This window comes from Chelonia mydas, chromosome 18 (assembly GCF_015237465.2).
Source record: "Chelonia mydas isolate rCheMyd1 chromosome 18, rCheMyd1.pri.v2, whole genome shotgun sequence".
NCBI classification, from domain to species: domain Eukaryota; kingdom Metazoa; phylum Chordata; order Testudines; family Cheloniidae; genus Chelonia; species Chelonia mydas.
Genome location: NC_051258.2, coordinates 16,581,952 through 16,603,422, shown reverse-complemented (window position 1 = coordinate 16,603,422; position 21,471 = coordinate 16,581,952). Strand labels below are relative to the sequence as shown.

The following is a 21,471-nucleotide window of genomic DNA, read 5'->3' as shown; positions in this document are numbered from 1 at the left end:
CTCAGCTGGTGCGAATCACCGGAGCTTACTTACAGTCAGAGAAGCTGCATTGACTGACCCCAGCTGAGGCTGTGGCCCTACATGTGGGTGGAGAGAGTGCTCGATCACTACCCCCCCTTTCGCTCCTGTCTTCTGTTCAAGACCTTCTCAGTGCGAGCTGCACAGCCCAGTGGCCTCCCCCAGCCGCAGGGGCACTCTGCAGCCCTCCATGCACTAGGAAGGCTGAATTGCTATTTGTTTTCTCAGGCTGCCTCCCAAACAGCTGCCATCTCTCATTTTAATGGGCAGCAAGTAGAACTCATGGTCTTGGCTGCCGGCTTCTGGCTGGAAGGTCTGAGCTCGGCTGTGCTTTGCTAATGTGACTTGGGCAACTGCAGTGGGGTGGAGAAGTGGGGGACTGGTGCCTCCTCGAGCCCAGAACATCACTCCCCTGGCGCTTGGATGCTAGCTCAGCCGTACGATCGCTGCCCAGCTCTGCCAGCCAGCTTGTTCTTTCTCTCTTTCTCTCTAACAGATGTTTCCCCACTGTCTGTAGGGACTGTTCAACCCAGGGTGACCGTTTGCACACCCAGGGCTCTGGCACAGCACTGATCCCTACTGTAAGAGCGCTCCCATGCTCAGGCAGACGCGAAGGCGTGTGGCTGCTGGGAAATGACTTGGCTGCTTCCATCCGCTCCCCTGGCTGCCTGTGGGATAAAAGGGGCAGAAGCGTTGATTGGGGACAAGCACCCAACAGAGATGGGGTCACCTCTGATGTTCTAGGGTCTTGATTCAGCATCCTCCAGACCTGGGACTCTAATACATGAAAATCTGGGTCTCCAAAGCTGCATTGCCACTCTGTCAGGATTGGGGTTGTGGGGTGTGTGCTTCTGGGAGCTTTAAACCAGGCTGACCTACCAATGTCTGCCCTCCTGTGTTTCCAGGATGCTGCTGGGCCAGACAAAGCCAGGGAAGAGCCAATGGATGACTACCAAGAAGATCAGGAGCAAGAAATTGTACGACACGGAGGTTCCTCTTCATTTCCTGTTCTGTCGTGCGGCTGCGGGTGTGTTTGAGACCAGGACCTGAGCCTGGTGCAGCGGTTGGGCAGACCTGTGCGTTGGGACAGCTGTTAGGGGAAATCTCACAACGCCCTAGGAATAGGAGTCAGGCTGCCTGTCCCTGTAATCTCTTTGGGACAGGGACTGTGCCATTCTGCAGTGTAATGGTCAGAGCACTGGACTGAGATTCAGAAAAGCTGGGTTCTATTCCTGGCCCTGCTGGGTGACCTTGGGAAAGTCACCTCCCTGCTCTGTGCCTCAGTTTCCCCAGGTATAAAATGAGCACAATGATACTGACCTTTGAGATCTGCTGAAGGAAAGCACTGTGGAGGAGCTAGGTGACATTATTATCCGATGCGGTTGTGCAGCACCTAACAGAATGGGCCCCGATCCCAATGGGGGCCCTCGGGTAGTAGCGTGATGCTCACACACGGGGCCTTCTTTCCAACGTAGCTCAGCACCCCCCAAGTTGTCCTTCTCTTCAGTTAGACTCGCTGGTGCTCAGCGCCTGTGCAAATCAGGCCCTGGATGATAAATAGGATGAACAAGGCTTTTAATCTGGTTAATCCTCATCCCCTCCCCCCACATTAGTCATGACATACGTGAGCCGTTCCAAAGCACGGAGGCTGTACAGGTGCCCCCATGCTGTTCGGGCTCTTCCCTTCTGTCCCCCACCCTGAGTTAGCGTGGCTTTCCCACCCTGATCAAACCAAGGCCCGATCCTGCTAAGAGCTCTGCACTCCGGCTCAGCTTTTGGTTTAAATTGTCTAATTTTGGGAGCAGACTTGAAAACCCCCCTCCGCCTTGGTGCGTCTCTGTGTTTTGCTGTGGCGTCTGTTTATTCCAATTTATTAATAATGGACGAGAGATAAGTGCCTCCAACAGAAACTGTCCCCTCTGGGCTTCTGCCTGCTTTCAAAGCAGAGCGATTACCTATCTTCAGCTACTTCTTGTTAACTCTGCCGCAGCCAGAGCCAGGAATCCCAAGGCTCCTTCTAGGGATGCTGACACGGAGGGGAAAGCTGCTACATTGCTGATATAAACGCATGATCAGTGGTTAAAAATGGCTTGTTGCTATGCAAGCTGAGATAGGTAGGTGATTGGATTTCACGCCTCGGGCCATGAAGGCCCTGATTCAGCAAAACACACAAGCATGTACACAAGTCAATGGGGCATAAGCACACAGTTAACTTGTCTGAACAAAACAAAGCTGCAGATTTCTGAGATAACCATCCTGCAACCGGGGGTAGCCTCTCTTCCTTACTTGCCTGCGTTTTCAAAAGTGACCTGTGGTCTCAGGTGTCCAACTTGAGACAGCTGTAAAAGGGGGGCCTGATTTTCCGCGTGTGCTGAGCACCCGCCTTGTGACAATCAGGACCCTTTAAGGTGTCTGAAGCTAGGCAGTCTCAGTCTCAATTCATTTCTGGACAATTTAGGCCAAGGGTTTTCAGGGCTTAACGTGGTCTGAAAAATGTCGTGGTAGTGGTGATGGCTGTTGTCATCTGCGAGAAGCAGGTTTGGTCAGACAATGCTTAAAATTCACCCTACAGGAACCCAGCTCAATTTAAATTGTTTTTTTTTTTTTTTGCCAGGTCTGTGACCCTTTGCTGCCCCTCTTCTCCCCCTCCCCCATTTAAACGCTGGCTGGTACTGTCACTGGGCTACCTTATCTCCGAGCCAGGAATAGAACAATGAGAGATTATTGTTATGCCAGAGACTTTTTAAAATAACAATTTTTGGTGGTTCTTCCTGTGGTAATACACATAATAAATAATAATATATAATATTTGTCTTCTGGTTATGGACCTTTTATGGGGTCACATTTTCAAAATTTTCTCCACGGCCAGGAGGGCTAGAAACTTTTTTTTAAGTAATTAAAGCTGAGGTTCACACCTAATCACAGGACTCCAGGAGCTGGGGCATTGTCAGAAATTGTCAACGCTACAGGAGAGTTTTATTTTTGGTGGTTTATTTGCCCTGCCCTTAGCTTAGGCAGTGACCGCAGCCATGTCCGTTTCATTTCTGCTTGTAGCCATGTTGAGTCACTTTCGCTGCCTGGCATTATGCACTAGAATAACCTGATTGTCGCAGCCGTGCTGGCAGAGCTTTCAATTGAACCATTTCCATTTAACTTCAAAAGAGAAAAGATTGCGGGAACCACTTTCCATTTAAACGGGGAGTTTTGTGTGTATGTGTATGGGGAGGTGTTTTATCAAGATCTAAGTTTCCTTCCCCAAAATGAATTCAGTATCTAAATCGCAGCACCCCGGCAAGCTAATTTTGCCTTGGACAGAGCCTCCCTGAGGTCTTTGATTGTGAAGAGACAGGGAGATGCCCTTTATTGCTGCCTGTGGAGTCCTTTTGAATTTTTACTGCCATCTGATTGTAACATTTAAATGTAATTTCCACTTCAAAACCAGGACAAGAGGGATCTCTAATTCGGAGGTGCAAATGCAAGGCTGGGGGGGGAGGATGACTTGCATGGGGGTTAATGAGCAATTTCTAGACTATGCCCAGCTCTCCTCACCTGCTCATTCTGTGCCTGAGGAGCCGCCATCTGTGGAAGCTGGATGTGTCTTCGCAGGGGGGGATTCTGAGGTTTCCTGGCTTACAGTTTGGGAAATGAATGACCTGCAATGGCAGAAAGGGGCCAGATTTTCAGAGGCCCCCCTGAGCCTCAGTGGGAGCTGTGGGTGCTGAGCCCTTCTGCAGATCAGGGGCGGCTGATCCCAGTCACATGGAAATCGCTGAAATAACTCCCTTGACCTCGGTGGATAGTGGAGCAGGCCCCCACAATCTGCCAGTCTGGGCTGGGTTTGAGGAACGTGGAGGAGCGCTGACCCCAGCTGTGCAGTGCGACCTCTGTCGTGGAGTAAATAACCATGAGAAGAGGAAAGTAGCTGGAAAACGTGAACCCTAAACACTCCAAAGGCAAAGGCCTCACCCTTATGTATTTTTAATCTCATGGTTTTGAAGCCAGTCTCATGATTTTGGGGCCCCACCTGATAGTTTTTGATCATTTAGGGTTGGCAATGCTGTTCCCCTTAGTGCCAGCTAAACCAATGCAGTGTCCCCTTCCCTTCCTGCCTCTGGCTAGGGGAGGCTTCAGTTAGATCTCTTTCCCCGCCCCCCCCCCCCCCTTTCCATCTCCTGCCTCTCTCTTACCACTGCCCTTTGGCTGATGGGATCGACTTGCTCCCACTGTTTTTACTTAAGAGCTCGCCCCAGGCTGGCCTGAAGCGCAAGCTGAATAAACAGCTCCTTGGGGCTTGCAGTCGACAGCCAGATCCCCACCACAAACCCTGTAAAAGCTTGGGACTGCTTGTGCGTAACACCATGCATACTGCGAGGTCAGCCCTTAGCCGTAGGTCTGGCCCTGCGACTGGGTCAGAGGGGAGCCCTCAGCCCACCATCTCCACTGAGCCCATTGAATGTTCTCTCACGGCACGTAAGAAGAGTAAATAGTTAATAATGTTGAGCTCTTTTCATCCATAAATCTCAAAGCACTTTACAAATGAGGTAGCATTATTCCCGTTTTATAAATGGGGAAACTGAGGCACGAAGAGGCACGGTGTCACCCAACAGGCCAGTGGCCGAGCCAGGAATAGAACTCAGATCTGCTGATTCCCAGTCCAGTGCTCTGAACACTAGGCCCCTATTGCCATATGCAGGGAGGTGGGCTTCCTTGGCCCAGGAGGGGCATTATTTCCTAATATCAAATGACAGTGTTACGTGAGAGGAGGCTGTCTCCTCTGGGGGCGTTAAGTCATTTCCCTCTGAGATCACCGTGTGGGGCGTTTGTTTGTTGATTGATGGGTGGTAAATCTGTGGGCTCAGCCTGAAGTTGCAAGGGAGGAAGGCAGCAGTCCTGTACAATGTAGGACACGAGCTTTGCTATTCCTCCCTGTGGGAAGGGTGGTTGCCGGCAAAGAAAGTGACATGATGGGACGCGGAGTGTTCCTGACCTCTTTTGCTCCTCTCCCCGCCCTTCGTAATTGACTGCACTGCTTTAGAAAGCTTTTCCTGGAGGCCTAGGTGGTGTGACATAGCCTGCCTCTCTCTTGGGGTCATTTGGGTTCCTCCAGGGACTCCCCTCCCTCCTCTAAAAACCTGGCTATTCGTTCACCATTGTCAGGGACTTACTCCCTTTGTAGCGAGATCTAGCCGTCACAATCTCTGCATTCTGTACTGGAGTTTTCCTGTAGTATCAGGGCAGCTCTGCAATGGCGTGCCAGCTCAGTGTTTGGTGGGGACGGAGCCCTGGCATTCACTCTAGAGCCGCGCTTCCCAAACCGCATGGAGCTGGTGGTTGTTGGAGACCTCAAGATGCTGGCTCCTTTTCTTTGATTCCAGCCACTGAATTGCATTACAGTGTGCTAAAGTTCGGCGGAGTGTTGTTTTCCCATGTAAGTGCTGTAGTTGTCACAGGGATGTTATGCGATGGCAGATGGGAGATGGTGGGGTGGGGGCAGGAAATGGGAGGGGAAAAGTCCCCAAGACCATCTCTGTTTAGATGTTGGCCCCAAACAGAGGTTTGCAAACCCCTAAGCTAACATGTTTCTAGGTAGTCAGTCCCAATAGCCTCTAGGCAGTGGATCTGGAGTGGAACCTTTCCAAAGCCTGGGGGTAGGGTTCCGAGCCTGAGCTGCGCTTTGTACCCGATGCGAGTGGCCCCGTGCCGTCCGGCCTGCGCGGACAGGGATCTGAGATTTGAGAGGGGCCTGGAAGCACTTTTTGACTCTTCTGCTATTTTAACGGCTAGATGTGCTTGTTGGAAAGTGGGTCAGAGAGCAAAGCTCTAGGCCTGGCTGATTCAGTGAAGCTGGCGACAGCAAAGCCAGCAGCAGCCTGTCTCCTAGAAACCGACGAGGAGAGAGAGAGGCCAGGCTGCTGGCGAGCGTGGTTGGTAATAAAAATCTACCTTGGAGCCCCCTCCCCCTCCTGTGCCCCAAAGTGTCCTTGCTGGTCAGAAGCCTCCCAGGGGGAGAAAGCCCACCTTGCTTGTACCCTGTGGGTGGTGGGGTGGGGGGCTGTCCATGGGGCAGGAAGCAAAGCGCCTCAGGCTTCAGCAAAAGAATTTTAACTGCTATATCAGCGCCAGATTTGGCATCTTATTCAGACGGACCCAAGCTGTGCCTGGCTCTCCCTAGCCTGCTTCCTGGTCAGTACCAGTCCGGGCCCACACGTGTGATGAGCAGTCGCACAGCTGCATGTAAGCACCCTGCAGGGGAGAGTGATGCTCTCACAGGCCAATAGCTCTCATACAGCTGGTGCTCAGGGCCCTAGGCTGCCTGGAGAGGCTCCCCCTGTGGAGCTGGGGCCAGCTCGAAGGTTGCTGAGCTCCAGAGCAGTATGAGGCCCTGGAATGTTTTGTTTGTGCTAAATCTTGAGCGCCGATCTCTGAGTAAAAAGAAAAGGAGTACTTGTGGCACCTTAGAGACTAACCAGTTTATCTGAGCATAAGCTTTCGTAGCTACAGCTCACTTCATCGGATCTCTGAGTAGGACAGCACAAGCCACGTGCCGCTTAGTTAGAGCTACCCCCATTTGCTTGCCAGCTGTAGGTGGCTGGGTATCCATGCCTGAAGATGCCAACTCAGTGCATCAGAACCCAGGGAAGGACAGGGTGTTAACTGGCCAATTAACTGTAAATCACAGCCATTTAACACCCTGGGAGTCTAGCCCCGCCCACCCTTTCCCTGAATCCCAAGGATATGTTCTTGTATGCACTGCCTGTAGGAACTGAGTATTTTTCAAGTAGTCCTTGAAAAATCGGACTTTGGTCAGTTTGCACCTGTGGGGTTCACACAGTTAAATACTGGGGGATGTTCACTAGCTGTGAATGACGGCCAAATGGCCCGTTAGCACCCCTGGCATTCCCCAGAGTCCAAAGTATTGGATCATGTGGACATGCCCTGGGGCCAGGGCCCCAGTGAGCGAGGCACTGCGCAGACGCACAGTAAGGGCTTGCCTCCACTTAAAACACTTCCACATGGACCCTACCTACGCCGGTGGGAGGGGTTCTCCCATGGGAGTAGGAAATCCACCTCCCCACAACTTACACGGGGACTTAGGTTGGCTTAACAATGCCACTCGGGGGGGTGGAATTTTCACAACCCTGACCAATGTAGTTAAACCAACCTAGTTTTCTAGTGTAACCTAGGCCTAAGAGATGGTCCTTGCCCTAGAAAGCTGACATCTAAACCGATGAGACAAGACACAGGGTGAGAGGGAGGAAGGTTAACAGGTGGGGTAAAGACTTTCAGTGACTTGCCCAAGGTCACCAGGGAAGGCTGTGGCAGGATTAAGAATCAAAGCCAGACCTGGATCCCAGCCCACGTTAACTGGTGGCAAAACCATGAATGTTGGCCAGCCCTTGGCTGACTGGGTTGGGCTCTTGCTTTCTGTTCAGTGTTGATTTCTCCATCTCTCCTTTCTCCCTGCAAATAGGAGGATCACGGAGGGGAGGTGGATGATAACAGTGACCTGGAGCTGGTGCAGGAGCATAAGAACCATGGGGGCATCCCAGGAGCTGAGATCAAGAAGGACGATTACTACTGAGGGTGCCAGCGGCTCAGAGCGCCTGGGAGGAGAATGGCGTGTTATGGGAGCAGGAGGGAGGAGTTGCAGGAATCTCCTCGAGCGACATGGATCCAGTATGAACTTCCGAAGGCGGGGCTGGAGGAGTGTGTGGCCAGCCCACAAGCAGGCCACTTTCAAATGCACATCGTGTGTGTGTGTGCCCGGTGCAATCCCAGCCGCGCTGCCCGCTGGCGGAGAAAGCAGAAGGGCTCTCTGACCCCCGGCATGGCCACATCTTGTTGCTTCTCTCGGGGGCGCTTATTGATTTTTTTCCCCCTCCTTTTATTATTCCTCACTCCCGTTTCAGATGAAGGGGTTTTTTTTAAATTTTTTACTGCTTGGGGCACGGGAGAGGCAGATGTTTGCAGAACTAAGAGACACCAGTGGTTGCACTGGCCCAGGCTGCTGCCCTGGACTCATTTGACTGATCTCTAATACAAAGGAATCTCTTTCTAAATCCTTTGGTTAATGGTGCTTCTTTAAAATGGTGTCTGTTTGCTAACTTGGATCATGCCTCCTGCTGCAAACCCCACCTGGAAATGGTGTTGCTAGGAAAAAATGAACATCTTGGTCGTTTAAACACTTGGGGTCCATCAGCAACTGACCAGCCGGAGCCCAGAGCAGGGGCAGTGGGAGTGGAAACTAAAACAGACCTTTGGGCGCAAGGGGCAAATATCTCAACTTGGTAAATTTTTGGGTCGCTTCTGGGGGCTCGATGGGAGCCTGACTCTCATGGGGACTGTGGGTGGGTGGTTAGGAGTGGGGGAGGGTTATACCAAAATAGACTCCCAGGGTGGATTCATTCCTGTGTCTCCTGACCAGAATGATCAGCTGTGTTGAATGTACCCCTGATAAATCTCTGGCAAAAGGTAGAGGCAGCCACCATTTCTCCACTTCGCAGCTGCCAATGTTACCAGGAGCTGGGTTCTTCCTACGGATCCGTGGCTAACCCCGTACAACTGGCTCTGCCGCTGGTCCTGATTAAATGCTGGTGGGAGGCGGCAGCTGTGGCGAAGGGAAGGAGCAGTGGTGAGTCTTACTGAGCGGAGAGAGTCGTCTGGGGTCGGGGTGGGCTCTGACTGGGACGTACTTTTGCAGCAAACCCCGCTCTGTCATTCTTGGCTAGTTTGAACGCTCTTGTGCATGGTTTGGAAGGGACCGTGGAGGGGAAGGGGGAAAAGAGCCAGACGTTTCACTGTGGCAAACAATGCTCACCTCCCTGGCGATTGTACAATCATCTGTCCCCCTTTCCTGTACCATCCCCTCTGAACTATTCCATTAACAGTGCTACTGGCCCTCAGCAATATTACAGGAAGGTGCGTTTCAAAACATGCTAGGGAGCAGATGTACATAAGAACAGCCACACTGGGTCAGACCAATAGTCAATCTAGCCCACAGTGTCCTGTCTTCTTACCGTGGCCAGTGCCAGGTGCTTCGGAGGGAATGAACAGAACAGGGAATCATCAAGTGATCCATCCCCTGTTGCCCATTCCCAGCTTCTGGCAAACAGAGGCTAGGGACACTTCAGAGCATGGGTTTGCATCCCTGCCCATCCTGGCTAAAAGTAATTGATAGAATTCAATAAGTTCATGGAGGATAGATCCTTTCTGAACCCTGTTATAGTCTTGGCCGTCACACGAAGTCCACGCAGGAGTGTGTTCTCAGGGAGATAAGGACCAATCACGCCCCAGGTGCCTGCTTTTGAATTTGTTACCAGGCACTCGCTTGCTGTGAGCCCCTGCCGTTGATCTTAGATTTATTATTAGAGCAAACTGTACTAATCCCTGGCCACTTGGGACCAGCACAGTTCTGTCAGTGCTATTCAGAACTTCCCGGAGACGGCGGGGATGCAACTTAGCTGCTCCAGTTCCAAGCGCACACACATCCCACTGCTGCGTGCCTGCTACAGAACCCCCTCTGTGCCAACCCACAGAGGATGTGAGTGGTTGCAGCCACCAGCTAAGACACCCTGACTCTGGTTCATGCTTTTAGCTCTGGAGATGCTCAGTTCAGTCCCCAGTGTGTCAGCCAAGATGGTGACCATTGTACCCGCTCCTGCCCAATTCTGTACCCTGGGGGGGCTCAATTGTGTTCTGTTAAGCCTGCGTACCCCCACTAATTGCAATGCAGTTGCCTAGGTGTGAGAGCAGAATTAGAGCTCAGCAATGGCTTTAAGAAATCCTATTCCCCGATTTTATTTGTCTTGTCAAAATAGCTGCTATTCCTTAGTCGAATGAAAAACAGCCTGAAGTTCATGGGAAGACGACGTGCCACCTCCAGACGTCCCCACGCCATTCTCAGCAGAAACCCCCCTGCCGGCCAAGGGAGCGCTCCGTGGGAGTGGAAAGGGTGGCTAGTTAGCGTGTGTGCTGAGGCTGTGTTAATATCTCTGCACATCACGGAGCCGTTCCCCTCTCCTTGCCACACACCACTCATAACTGGAGTACTTCCCCTTTTCCAGCCTTGGGCCAGAGACCTACAGCCAGGAGCTGTTCACTTGCCCACGTGAGTGAAGCTTTAACTGGGCCCTGGGGTTTTGGAGTAATTCCACAAAACTCCAGCTACTGAGCATTGTTCCCAAATCCCTCTGCTTTGTACAACTCAAGCGACTCACTGATATATCCTGCTGTTTTAAATATAGCGGGGAGTTGAGTGTTCAGAACTTGGGCAACCCGTATAAATATTTTGGAGACACAAAATGTTGTACGAAGGCTTTTAGCTGGGGCCTAGGGGACAGTTGTCCACATTGCCACAGGCACTAACTGGTACCTTAGCTGCCCCCCTCAGCAAAGAGGCCAGGGACAGAATGGCAAATTCCTTGCCTCCCGTAAGACAGCCTCTTACGCCAGGTTGTCCCTGGAGGTCAGGCTTGAGGCGTGTTAGCCAGTCTCCACTGCTGCCGGTGATGCATTCTCCCACAGGAAGCCACACCGTGATCCGTTAGGGAGTTCAGGGTAAGCTACAAAGGAACAGGCGTCAGCTAGCGTGATTTGGATGAAACGGTTAATAGTGGGCCTACGCTCTGCATTCGCCTCCTCCAAACCCTGCGGCAGGAAGCAACACGATTCTGTCCCCACCACCTGCTATAAATACATTAATCAGAGGAGAATGTATCTGCCCAGATGCATCCCTAATTCTCAGCTGGGCCCCAGAAATGTCAGTGTTCTACAAACCAAGATAAGATCAGCAGTGACTCGTAGGGTGATGGTTTCATCTCTGCGTCCCCCAAGTCAGCACTGTGAGATGAATAATGCAGGTAGCTTCCTCCTGAACTTTTTCTCCTCCTCCATTCCTTTCCATGTTCTCCTTCACCTGTGGCTCCCAGATGGTGGGAGCAGGGACAGGCTAGGCTAAGTGCTGAAAATAAACTCCTAGTAGTGATGAGACTGGTGTGCTGATTCAGAGAGACTCAGCAGAGGTTATCTAAATTAGGAGTCTAATTCCCTGCCTGCATAGCAGCAATGAGTAATCTTTGAAATTAGGGCTTGGAAGGAATATAGCAACTCAGCCCTAAATGCAAGGCTCCCTCCTAAGAGAATGCATTTAACATCCAGCCAGCGTATGCTGGCCTTTGCTGAGACCTAAGTAGCTCCTCTCTGTGGGCTGTCTACCAAACCCAGGTGTGGGTCTAAAATCTACACAGCACTGTGCTAATTTTGTCAGCCCTGGGTGACCTGGACCCTAATTGTCTGGATTAGAGCCAGCTGCCCCCCATTATAATACCTCCTCTAGTGTCCCCTCCAAACTGTGGGCTGGAATAGGAGGTGTATTCTACTCCCCTTACTCTGCCCTGGACAGGAAAAATGGAAAAGCCACAAGATGGTGGGGATACAGCTGTGTGCAAGAGCACTAAAGCTTGTTCGAAGGCTGCTTAAAAGCAGATGATGGAGCAAAGGGTTGGACCAGGCGGCATGGCCAGAAAGTTTACGGCAGATTAGGGACAAGCCTGAAAGTACAGTTAAATGACTGAGATGTCAAGGGAACAAATGTTGAGCCAAAGCTTTGGCTCAAAACCTTTCATGACAACTTCCTGGGGAAGCCATGCCGGGCTTAGCCATTTGACCCAAAGTCAGGGAGGACCCAGGGTTTAGTCCTGTATATATCTGACTGGCTAATGCGAATGGGAAACTGTGTGACCCAGCCCAGAATTCTCCATACTCCTGTTTTGAACTTGAGGGTGCTTGTTGGGGAGGATGATCTGGGACACTCAAACCAGAGCCCACCAAACCCAGCTCCTGGTCCCCAACCAATACTGAAGTTAGCCCATGATGTCCTGTGGGCAGGTCACTTGGGCGTGGAGAGAACTCGGGAGAGGGCACTGGTCCAGTTCTTTCAGGCAGGTGTTTATCAAGACACTAAGGATTATTATGCATCCTGACCAGAATGCCAGGTGAGGGGCTCTGCAGTGTATGTGCAGGTGACATTTTAACCACATCAAGCAAATGCAACAGTTTCAGGACAACAGATGCAAATGGATGCACACTTGCTGGATGTAGGATAAGGTGTTTCCTGATGTAAAGTCTCCGATTGGCTGATAAAACATATGTCTCAGGAATTGAAGCAAAACGTTGTTTTTTTGTTGCTTTTGTTTTTTCCCTTCTGGCCCTTCCAAAACTTGATCAAAAGAGAGCTTGGATTTTTGTAAACAAGCACATTTCAGGGTTGGTATGAGGTCAGAGTGTTAAGTGCAGCTTCTGTCTCTGGTATTGACTTTCACTTACAACCTCACTGCTGGAAAAACACAGGCACAGCACAAGGTCTTATTAGCCTCTCTGCAAATTTCTCCTGCTATGGGGCTGGCTGTTTAGGGCATGGCTTTTAGCAGCCTCTTTGTGGTTACAGGCTCACAGCAGGGTTGCAAAATATAGTCAGCCTCTTACTAGACAGAAGGCAAAAAGAGAAACGTAGAAAATAAATAAGGTAGGAAAGGAACAAGAGACACAAGGGAAAAGGGCCACAAAGGTTCACATCTCAGGGGGCATCTGGGACTTAGCCAAAGCCAGCAGAGGTGGTGAAGTCATCTGGGTTCCTCTCTCTGGCCAGGACGTGTCTCAGGGTCAGCACAGTGCAGGCCCAATGGAAGTCTGGGTCCCAGGAGGTGGTTAGGGCAGCAGCCACTATAGTGAAGTTCGCTCCTTCCTGTTCTCCCGTCTTTCAGTCCACCAGCATGTGTGTCCACTTCTCTCCTAGCGGAAGGATGCCAAAAGGGAGCAGTGGGTGGAATAGCCCATCCTCTCATCGTTTTGTCCACCTACTTTCTTACACACCAATTTTGGGTCACTGAGTTCCAGTTCTATGCTTTTTCTTGTTCACCACGCATGATCTTAACACAGTCCTTGAGCTACAGCAGGAAGACTTTTGTTGTTGTTAATGACTCCTTTACTCTGTCTACCTTTTGCACCTTTTCCCTTCAACATTTGTTCTTACAGGTTATTGTGACACTTTATTAACTTTCACTCACTCTTCCCAGTTGAGCTCACAAACAGGGTCAATTTGTAGGCCCGATGATCACAACAGCACAGTGCGTTGTCCCCTTGAAGAGGTCTTGAACTCACAGCAACTCGTTCAATTGAATGCTCAGCCAGAGATGTTGCATAATTCAAGGTTCGTTTAATTGTTCTGGAAGGAAATTTGTCCCAGCTGGAAGACCCCCATATACCTACGATGCTCTGCATTCCGGAGCTGGCTGGCAGAGTACCAGTGCTCTGGGATTTAAGAGGGGAAACTACCATGCATAGGTATAAAGAAATTGTAAATAACTGGAGACCATTCCCCACTACTCTTTCCAAATTCACTATGAGCCGATTCTGTATTCAGGGGTCTCCAAAGGCTCTTCCCTCAATGACTAACACTTCTAACAACCTTACTGAAGCCAAGGGTCTCCTTTGGAAACCCTTACTCACTCAGAGTAGCATTTTACTCAGTGAGCAGCCTCAGTGCTTTCAAAGGGATTCTTTGTGCAGTTAAAGTACTATTCAGCATGAGGTAGAGTAGCTGAATTAGGCCCAAAGGAAGCAACATTACGATATTGGCCATAGAGTGATTAATAAAAATCCTTAGCAAATCCCAAACACCTGTTCTGAGGCATTCTCGGGCAGTCCCTTCTACTGCAGTAGACGAACAGGACTTCTCTGGTTTTCCCTCCCCATAGGATTTAACAGGGACATAAAATAAGGCCCAGGCTTGGGCCACGTCTACACCGCAGGGACTCTAGTGGCATGACTATGGCAAACTTTGCAAAGATTCCTTAGTTAGGCTTGACAAACCGCCCGTGAGGCAGGTACAGGATCACATCCTTGACCACCACAATGAAGCCAGCTTTAGAGTGGAATCTGTTTTAATAGCGGATGGCAGCGCTGCACAGACTTCAGGGAGGAAGAACGGAAGGTGGAATGGGCTCTGAACACCTGCCAGACACCCCCATCTTTTACTAAAAGTGTTATTGGGTCCTTAATGACAATACATTTTCCTCGACAGGCTTCTGACCTGGAAGAGCCGAGGAGGCATGTCTAGCAGCATAGCACTCCCTATTCCCACCCTGGTGTAACGGTTCAGTACTCACTTAAAATGATGTGGTCTCCGACAGCATGTGTGAGCCCTGCCTGCTTAACAATCTGCCCCACCTTGCATTTTGCTGACGCTCGGATTTCCTTCCCCAGTCCTGAAGAATAGCTCTGTGTAGCTTGAAAACGTGTACATTTCACCAACAGAAGTTGGTCCAATAAAATATTACCTCACCCACCCTGTCTCACTGATAGCCTGGGACCAACAGGGCTCCAACACTGCGAACGACAATTGAAAAGGTAAGTCACTCAGAGAAGTTGGCTCAACGGTAGACAATTTGGTCATATAAATGCCCAACACATTTAAAATGAGGCTACGTTTTAATCAATCTCAGACAGGAGTTAATTATGCTTTGAACGCATTCAAGTGACTGCTTGAATTCAGGCCAAGTCATTTGCTCAGGCAGTAAAATACATTCAATCAAACTTCAGTGCTACATCTTCTGTTATACATCAAACTTTCACACGCTAATAAATGTTCCTCATAGAAAAGCATAAATACTCATCTATCCAGATTTCTCACTCCTATATTGTTTATATTAGGACACATTGCTTGCATTTTCCATATTCCATTGTTATTTCCACTTAAAGTATTTGTTGCACATTCTGCTGTTAGAACAAACGTCCCAACCGGATATACCAGTCATTCTGCACAACACAGCTAAGATTCCCTTTTCTTCTCATTCAAAGGGACGCTTGTGACCACTTCCTTATAATAACAACAAGGAGGCCGGTGGCACCTTAAAGACTAACAGATTTATCTGGGCGTAAGCTTTTGTGGGTAAAAAAAACCCCACTTCTTCAGATGCATCGTTCCTTATCACGGCTTTTCGTTCTCATTTTGTGCTCTCCTGTTTGCATTCTGGTCTCATCAGCTTAAGCCCATGCTGATGTTTCCCTGCATTTGCCAAACCTTGATTCCCCCCGCCCCACCGCATTTGCAAACCTTGATTTTTCCCGGCCTTCTGTGTTCTCAATCAGAAGCCAATACTTCACCTTTATGTTTCCTCTCGTGTGTATGTGCGTGTGCAGCATTACTGATCATGTAATTGATGCTGACCATAATATATGCATAGCAGCAGGGGCAGCACACACATTATCTGTGACACCAAATGGTAGCTATTTTTAAAACCTAATTCTTGGCATCAAAAGCAGCAGATATAATAGACAAAGAGGTAATATAAATCTCTATACATGGACTATATCATTATTCACTAATGGTGTAGGATGGGGGAAGAGGAAGAAACCATACATTCTCAGCACTAGATATTTAATACTATGCCACTTATACCATACGTTCAGAGAATGGTCACTGTTATAGGTGATATGGGCTAAATGAGTTAATATTGTCACTAAAGAAAACATTCAACTCGATTAGGGAATATTAACCGTATTCTTGATTACAACATTTTTCTACAAACTGTCATCTGAAAATTCTTCCTTGCAAGATTTTGCAATGATCGGGCCAGTGTTGGACCAGGAAGTATTTCAAGGTAAAAAAATCAATAACAAAGTGAAGCATCTTGTCCTCCAGCAATATTTATAGTCTCCCTTGACTGGTGGAGGAGGGGAAAGTACAGTAGTAACTTCCGGCTTCTCTGCTGCTTAAAACCTCTAAAGACTCTTCATAAAGTTGTTTATAAAACAATTAGAGCAAATTATAGTGTTGGGTGGAATCTGGGATTAGGCAAGATTTAGAGCAGCTTCCACCACTTTAACTGTGCAAAGGATCCTCAAACAGTTGAGGTTACATGAGTATTTTTATCATCCTTTGGTTATTCAGGAATCTCCTGCTTCCACATTTTGACAATGGCAAGGCCGGCAGGAACATGCTCCCAGCATAAATCTTTCAAGAGCTTTCTGAAAGCATTATGCGGTCCAGCAAACGTGCCCCGTGTTATGTCCCCACCAGTGGTTGTCTTCGCCTTCCCTCTGTATTGCAGGAAATGGCTGACCCCAGGAGAGTGAGTGAATGGATGATGAGTCCTTCTAGCGACTGGAAGTGACTTGGGATTACAAGTCTCTGGGGGGGCGGGGGGTGTACACTGGTAAAAAACCCACAGCACCGAGTCTCAGAGCCCCTGACAGCTGACTCCTGGGGCTCAGGCTGCAGGGCTATAAAATGTCAGTGTAGACATTCGGGCTCTGGCTGGAGCCTGGGGTCTGAGACCTCAGGAGAGGGGAGGATCTGAGAACCCAGACTCAAGCGTCTACAATGCAATTTTTAGCCCTGCATCCTTTACCCCTGCCAGCCCGGGTCAACTGTCCTGAGCTCTGAGGCTTGGTGCCATGTATATTTTATTGCAGTGGAGACAGGACCCATCTCCAGCCCAAGCCCCCCAGTCCCGAGGCAGCTACTGGAGCCAACCACAGCCATTTGTTAGAGCGCTGATGTATCCTGAGCTAGCAATGGACTGGACTAAATGCCTTAACGAGTCCTTTTTCTTCTCTAATTGCTGTGATGACTGTAGCCAAGCCATGCCACTGACTGCCTTTCTCCCAGTCTGTCTCTGACCCAGTATGTCATGCTCAAGTTCCCCCCCTCCCCCATTCCTCTGCAGAAAGATCAATAAACCCTACCTACTCCCCAGGACCATGCTTAATAAGATTGAAATTCTAAACCTGAAAGCATAACCTTTAGTCTATAAGAAAACCCAGACAAAACCATGTCCAGGACCAAGATACCACTCACTCACCTTGACGTAGCCTGGTCCGGGCGGGCGGGACACCTGGGTTCTATTCCTGCTATCCACTTACTGTGTGACCCTCCAACAGCATTTCTGTTTTAACTTCGGGTCAATATCAGTCTGGTCCAAGCAGGGTTAGGTGATGGGGTGTTAGAAACACCCGTGGCAGCCCTGCAACCTGTCTCCACCAGAGCTCTCAACGTTGCTAATGCCGGTGGAGCTGCATGAGTCTGAGCAGGGCCAGGAAACTTTCTACAATTTTCCCTAGCAAAGGGCCCTCTAACAAACATTTCCTAACCAGTACAGTGCTGTCAATCAGTGGGAGTACTCTGGGCTACATGGCAGGAAGTGCCAGCTGGACTGGGCCTACCCTGTACAACATGCAGCGAAGGGGTAACCCTGAAAAACAGATCTGTAGTGATACTTTGTTCCAAAGGGAAAGGAATTCTGTTACTCCCCATTTCAGTCACAGCTCTGTAGATTTTAAGGGCCAGGTGGGACCACTAGGGCACCTATTCTAACCTCATTCCTAAGCAAGGCCAGAGACTTTCACCCAGTTACCCTCTATCAGGCCCAGTTACTTGTTTGACTAAAGCACATTGTCTAGAAAGGCATCCACCCTTGATTTGAATCTACAGGAAGGAAACTGGTCCAAGTCTCCTCTCATTGCTACTGTTAGGCAGAACTGCGCAGGTGCAGGGATAATTTAAAAGTCAAGCACTGATGGAACTTTTGGGTAGAGGCCCTTGACTTCATCCCTCACCATAACGCACAGTGGGTGTTGATGTGATCCAAATTCGGGGTGCCAACCCTTTAGGATGGTCCTGGAGTCTCCAAGAGTTAAAGATGAATCTCTAATTAAAGCTTCGGTCATGTGACGAAACCTCCAGCAATAGGTCCGACCAGAACTGGCGACCCTAATCCAAATGCATGTGGGTCTGCTCTAAAACCCAGCTGAAGCTAAGGGGAATCCTTCCCCTGGCCTCAAGGGGCGTGGGATTGGGTGCTTTGGGGCGGGGGGCCTGGAGGGACAGGAGCAAGCCTTATTCCCCCCACTGTCTTGCAAGCCGGACCGTGTTCAGCGCCTGCCCGCAGGCCGCGGGAGGGTCTGAGCTGTTCGTTGCCGGGGCTGTGGTTTCACCACCCGCCCTCCCTTCGGGTTCCGGCTCCAGCCTCTCCCCGCTTGCGCGCTGCCGAAGCGCGGGGCCGGTGGGTTTGTGCGCCGCAGCCCAGCGAGAGTTAACGCCGGAGCCGCCTCTCCATTGGCGGCCGCCCGGGCGGGAGGGGCGGCGCAGCCCTTGGGCTGGAAGTTGGCGGGTCCGACAGGCGCCTGCCGCCGCTCGGCTGCGGGAGGAGGCAGGAGGCAGCGCCGGCTCCCTGCCCCGGGGACGCGCTGGCGGGGCGAACTTAGCCGGGGGCGGCCCCGTGCGGGGCTCGGCGCACGTCGCTCGCGGCCGCCGGCGATGCCTGGGGCCCGCGGACCCGCAGGGAGCCAGCGGGCCCGCGACGCGCTGCCCCTGCCCGCCTGCTAGGGCTGCGGCGCCCGGCCCCGCTCCGTGCCCCGGGCGCCCGCCCGCCCGCCGGCCGGCCGGCCCAGCATGCTCCGCCCGGGCCCGCTGCTGCAGTCGCTCGCCCTGCTCTGCCTCTGCCCGCGCCGCCCCGGCCCCGCCTGGGGCAGGCTGGCCGCGGGCGCCGCCGCTGCCTGGGACCCGCCGCCGGCCCGCGGCCCCGGCGCGGCGCCCTGGTGCCCCTACAAGGTGTTCGGCGAGGGCCAGGCCAGCGGCCGCCTCTGCTTCAGGAGCCCGGCCCGGGACTTCCAGTGCCCGCCGCCCAGCTGCCGGGCGCACCGCTCGCCGGGCCGCGCCCTGGTGGCCAACGTGCTGGCCAACGGCAGCGTGCTGCTGCAGTGGGGGGCGCCGGGCGGCGACCTGCGGGGCTTCGCCCTCAACTGCTCCTGGGCCGGCACCTACACCCGCTTCCACTGCGACCGCGTCCAGCTGGGGGCCGCCTGCCGCGACTACCTGCTGCGCGAGGCGCACGGCAGCGTGCGCTACCGCCTGTGCCTGCAGCCCCTGGCCCGGGCCGGCGGGCCGCGCGCGCCCCGCGCCGAGTGCGTGGAGTTCAGCCTGGAGCCGGCCGGCCTGCGGGACATCGTCATCGCCATGACGGCCGTGGGGGGCTCCATCTGCGTCATGCTCGTCGTCATCTGCCTGCTGGTGGCCTACATCACCGAGAACCTCATGCCGCCGGCCGCCGCCGCCCCCCGCGCCGCCCCCGCCAAGAGGGGCACGTAGGGCGCGGGCCCCGGCGGGGTGGGGGCCGCTCCGGAGCCCGGGGCCGGGAGCGCCCTCTGCAGCCGGGGGGAGCCTGCGACCGGCCCCTAGAGCCAGTGCCTGGAGCGCCTTCTGCAGCCGGGGGAGCCTGGCACCGGCCCCGAGAGCCGGGCCCTGGAGCGCCTTCTGCAGCCGGGGGGAGCCTGCGACCGGCCCCTAGAGCCGGGCCCGGGAGCGCCTTCTGCAGCCGGGGGGAGCCTGCGACCGGCCCCTAGAGCCGGGCCCTGGAGCGCCCTCTGCAGCCGGGGGGGGGGCCTGGGACCGGCCCCTGGAGCCGGGGCCTGGAGCGCCCTCTGCAGCCGGGGGGGGGGGGGGGGCCTGGGACCGGCCCCTGGAGCCGGGGGGCCTGGAGCGCCCTCTGCAGCCGGGGGGAGCCTGGCACTGGCCCCTGGAGCCAGGGCCTGGAGCGCCCTCTGCAGCCGGGGGGAGCCTGGGACCGGCCCCTAGAGCCAGTGCCTGGAGCGCCCTCTGCAGCCGGGGGGGGGGGGCCTGGGACCGGCCCCTGGAGCCGGGGCCTGGAGCGCCCTCTGCAGCCGGGGGGGGGGGGGGCCTGGGACCGGCCCCTGGAGCCGGGGGGGCCTGGAGCGCCCTCTGCAGCCGGGGGGGGGGGGGGGGCCTGGGACCGGCCCCTGGAGCCGGGGGGCCTGGAGCGCCCTCTGCAGCCGGGGGGAGCCTGGCACCGGCCCCTGGAGCCAGGGCCTGGAGCGCCCTCTGCAGCCGGGGGGGGGGGGCCTGGGACCGGCCCCTGGAGCCGGGGCCTGGAGCGCCCTCTGCAGCCGGGGGGGGGGCCTGGGACCGGCCCCGGGACCGGCCCCTGGAGCCGGGGGGCCTGGAGCGCCCTCTGCAGCCGGGGGGAGCCTGGGACCGGCCCCTGGAGCCAGGGCCTGGAGCGCTCTCTGCAGCCGGGGGGCCTGGGACCGGCCCCTGGAGCCAGGGCCTGGAGCGCCCTCTGCAGCCGGGGGGAGCCTGGGACCGGCCCCTAGAGCCAGGGCCTGGAGCGCCCTCTGCAGCCGGGGCGAGCCTGGGACCAGCCCCTGGAGCCGGGGGGCCTGGAGCACCCTCTGCAGCCGGGGGGAGCCTGGGACCAGCCCCTAGAGCAGGGGCCTGGAGTACCCTCTGCAGCCGGGGGGCCTGGGACCGGCCCCGAGAGCCGGGGCCTGGAGCGCCCTTTGCAGCTGGGGGGGCCTGGGACTGGCCCCTAGAGCCGGGGCCTGGAGCGCCCTCTGCAGCCGGGGGGGGCCTGGGACCGGCCCCTAGAGCCCGGGCTTGGAGCACCCTTTGCAGCCAGGGGACTGGAATCTGCCCTGGAGCTCTAGAGCCAGGGGGCCGGACCCAGCCCCTAAAGCCAGGGCCTGGAGCTCTCTCTGCAGCCAGGGGGATGGAACTGGCCCCTGGGACCGAGGCCTGGAGTTCCCTCTTCAGCCAGGGGCCTGGAATCCTATACCCAGCTGGGGCATGGTGGATCCCTCTCTATCCAGAGTACTGATGGACACTTCTCTTCGTAGCTGACTCCAAAATGCATATTGATCACAGTGCTGTAGGGGGTAGACTTTGACTAAAGCGTTATCTGGGGGTTACCAAAGCCTATATAACCTTTCTAATCCTGCTAGCGGTGACAATGAAAGTTTAAATCCAGAGGAAACCAGTGCTATCACTCAGAGCAGATCTGCAACAACCTGAGGCACCTCAGTACCATTGTATGACTCAAAGATTTTTTGAGTTGTATCCAGTATTATTTTCCATACAGGACTTTCTATAGATCAGTCTTGACTAGACCAAGGGAAGTTTTAAATAGCTAAAGAAAACTGTGTTTAGAAAGAAGCAGGGGAGAAATAGTTACACATTCAGGTGTCTGAACATCAGTGTTCTGTGATAAAGAACTTATACTGTGAAATATTTGTGAGGTATGTAATTGTGGCTTGGGCATTGGCATGCAGACATTACTAAGAGAAAAGTAAGTGTTGTCACGGAATCCTGAAAGATTGGGTTATAAGCTGCCTTTGAGATAATGTTGATGTGTGCATTTTATTGTGATTTTTAGAACTAAACATTCCGCAAGACAATAAAAGAGATGGGACAAAGAAAGCCCCAACTCTTCACACTATGTGCCATAACCTAGATTGTTACATTGTTTTGCAATCGTGTTACACAGGAAAATTCACAGGAAAATAGAGTAAATTTAGTAATAGGATCAAAATTAGGCATATTAATTAGTGCTGATTTAAAGCATTCAGAAATATAAGCCTGTTCTTTACCACATATTTCTT

General features: G+C 53.0%; 2 protein-coding genes across 3 annotated transcripts in view; both read left to right on the top strand.

Moving 5' to 3' along the window:
* LOC102930966 (Golgi integral membrane protein 4) overlaps nt 1-8,078 on the top strand; it is a 73,845-nt gene extending 65,767 nt beyond the window's left edge. For both annotated transcript variants that reach the window (XM_043531492.1, XM_037881005.2), the window contains 2 exons: nt 924-995; nt 7,490-8,078. In XM_043531492.1, coding sequence (XP_043387427.1) covers nt 924-995; nt 7,490-7,600 — 183 coding nt within the window. In that variant the 3' untranslated portion in view covers nt 7,601-8,078. The remainder of the gene's footprint in view (nt 1-923; nt 996-7,489) is intronic.
* A 9,861-nt stretch (nt 8,079-17,939) lies between these two features.
* On the top strand, nt 17,940-19,746 carry FNDC10 (fibronectin type III domain containing 10). The gene has a single exon (XM_037881483.2). The coding sequence runs from the start codon at nt 18,470-18,472 to the stop codon at nt 19,163-19,165; it is 696 nt and encodes a 231-aa protein (XP_037737411.1). The 5' UTR covers nt 17,940-18,469; the 3' UTR covers nt 19,166-19,746.
* The last annotated feature ends 1,725 nt before the right edge of the window (nt 19,747-21,471 follow it).

What these genes read in the sequence shown, in the direction of transcription:
- FNDC10 (XM_037881483.2), top strand. Translation starts at nt 18,470, where the DNA reads ATGCTCCGCCCGGGCCCGCTGCTGCAGTCGCTCGCCCTGCTCTGCCTC.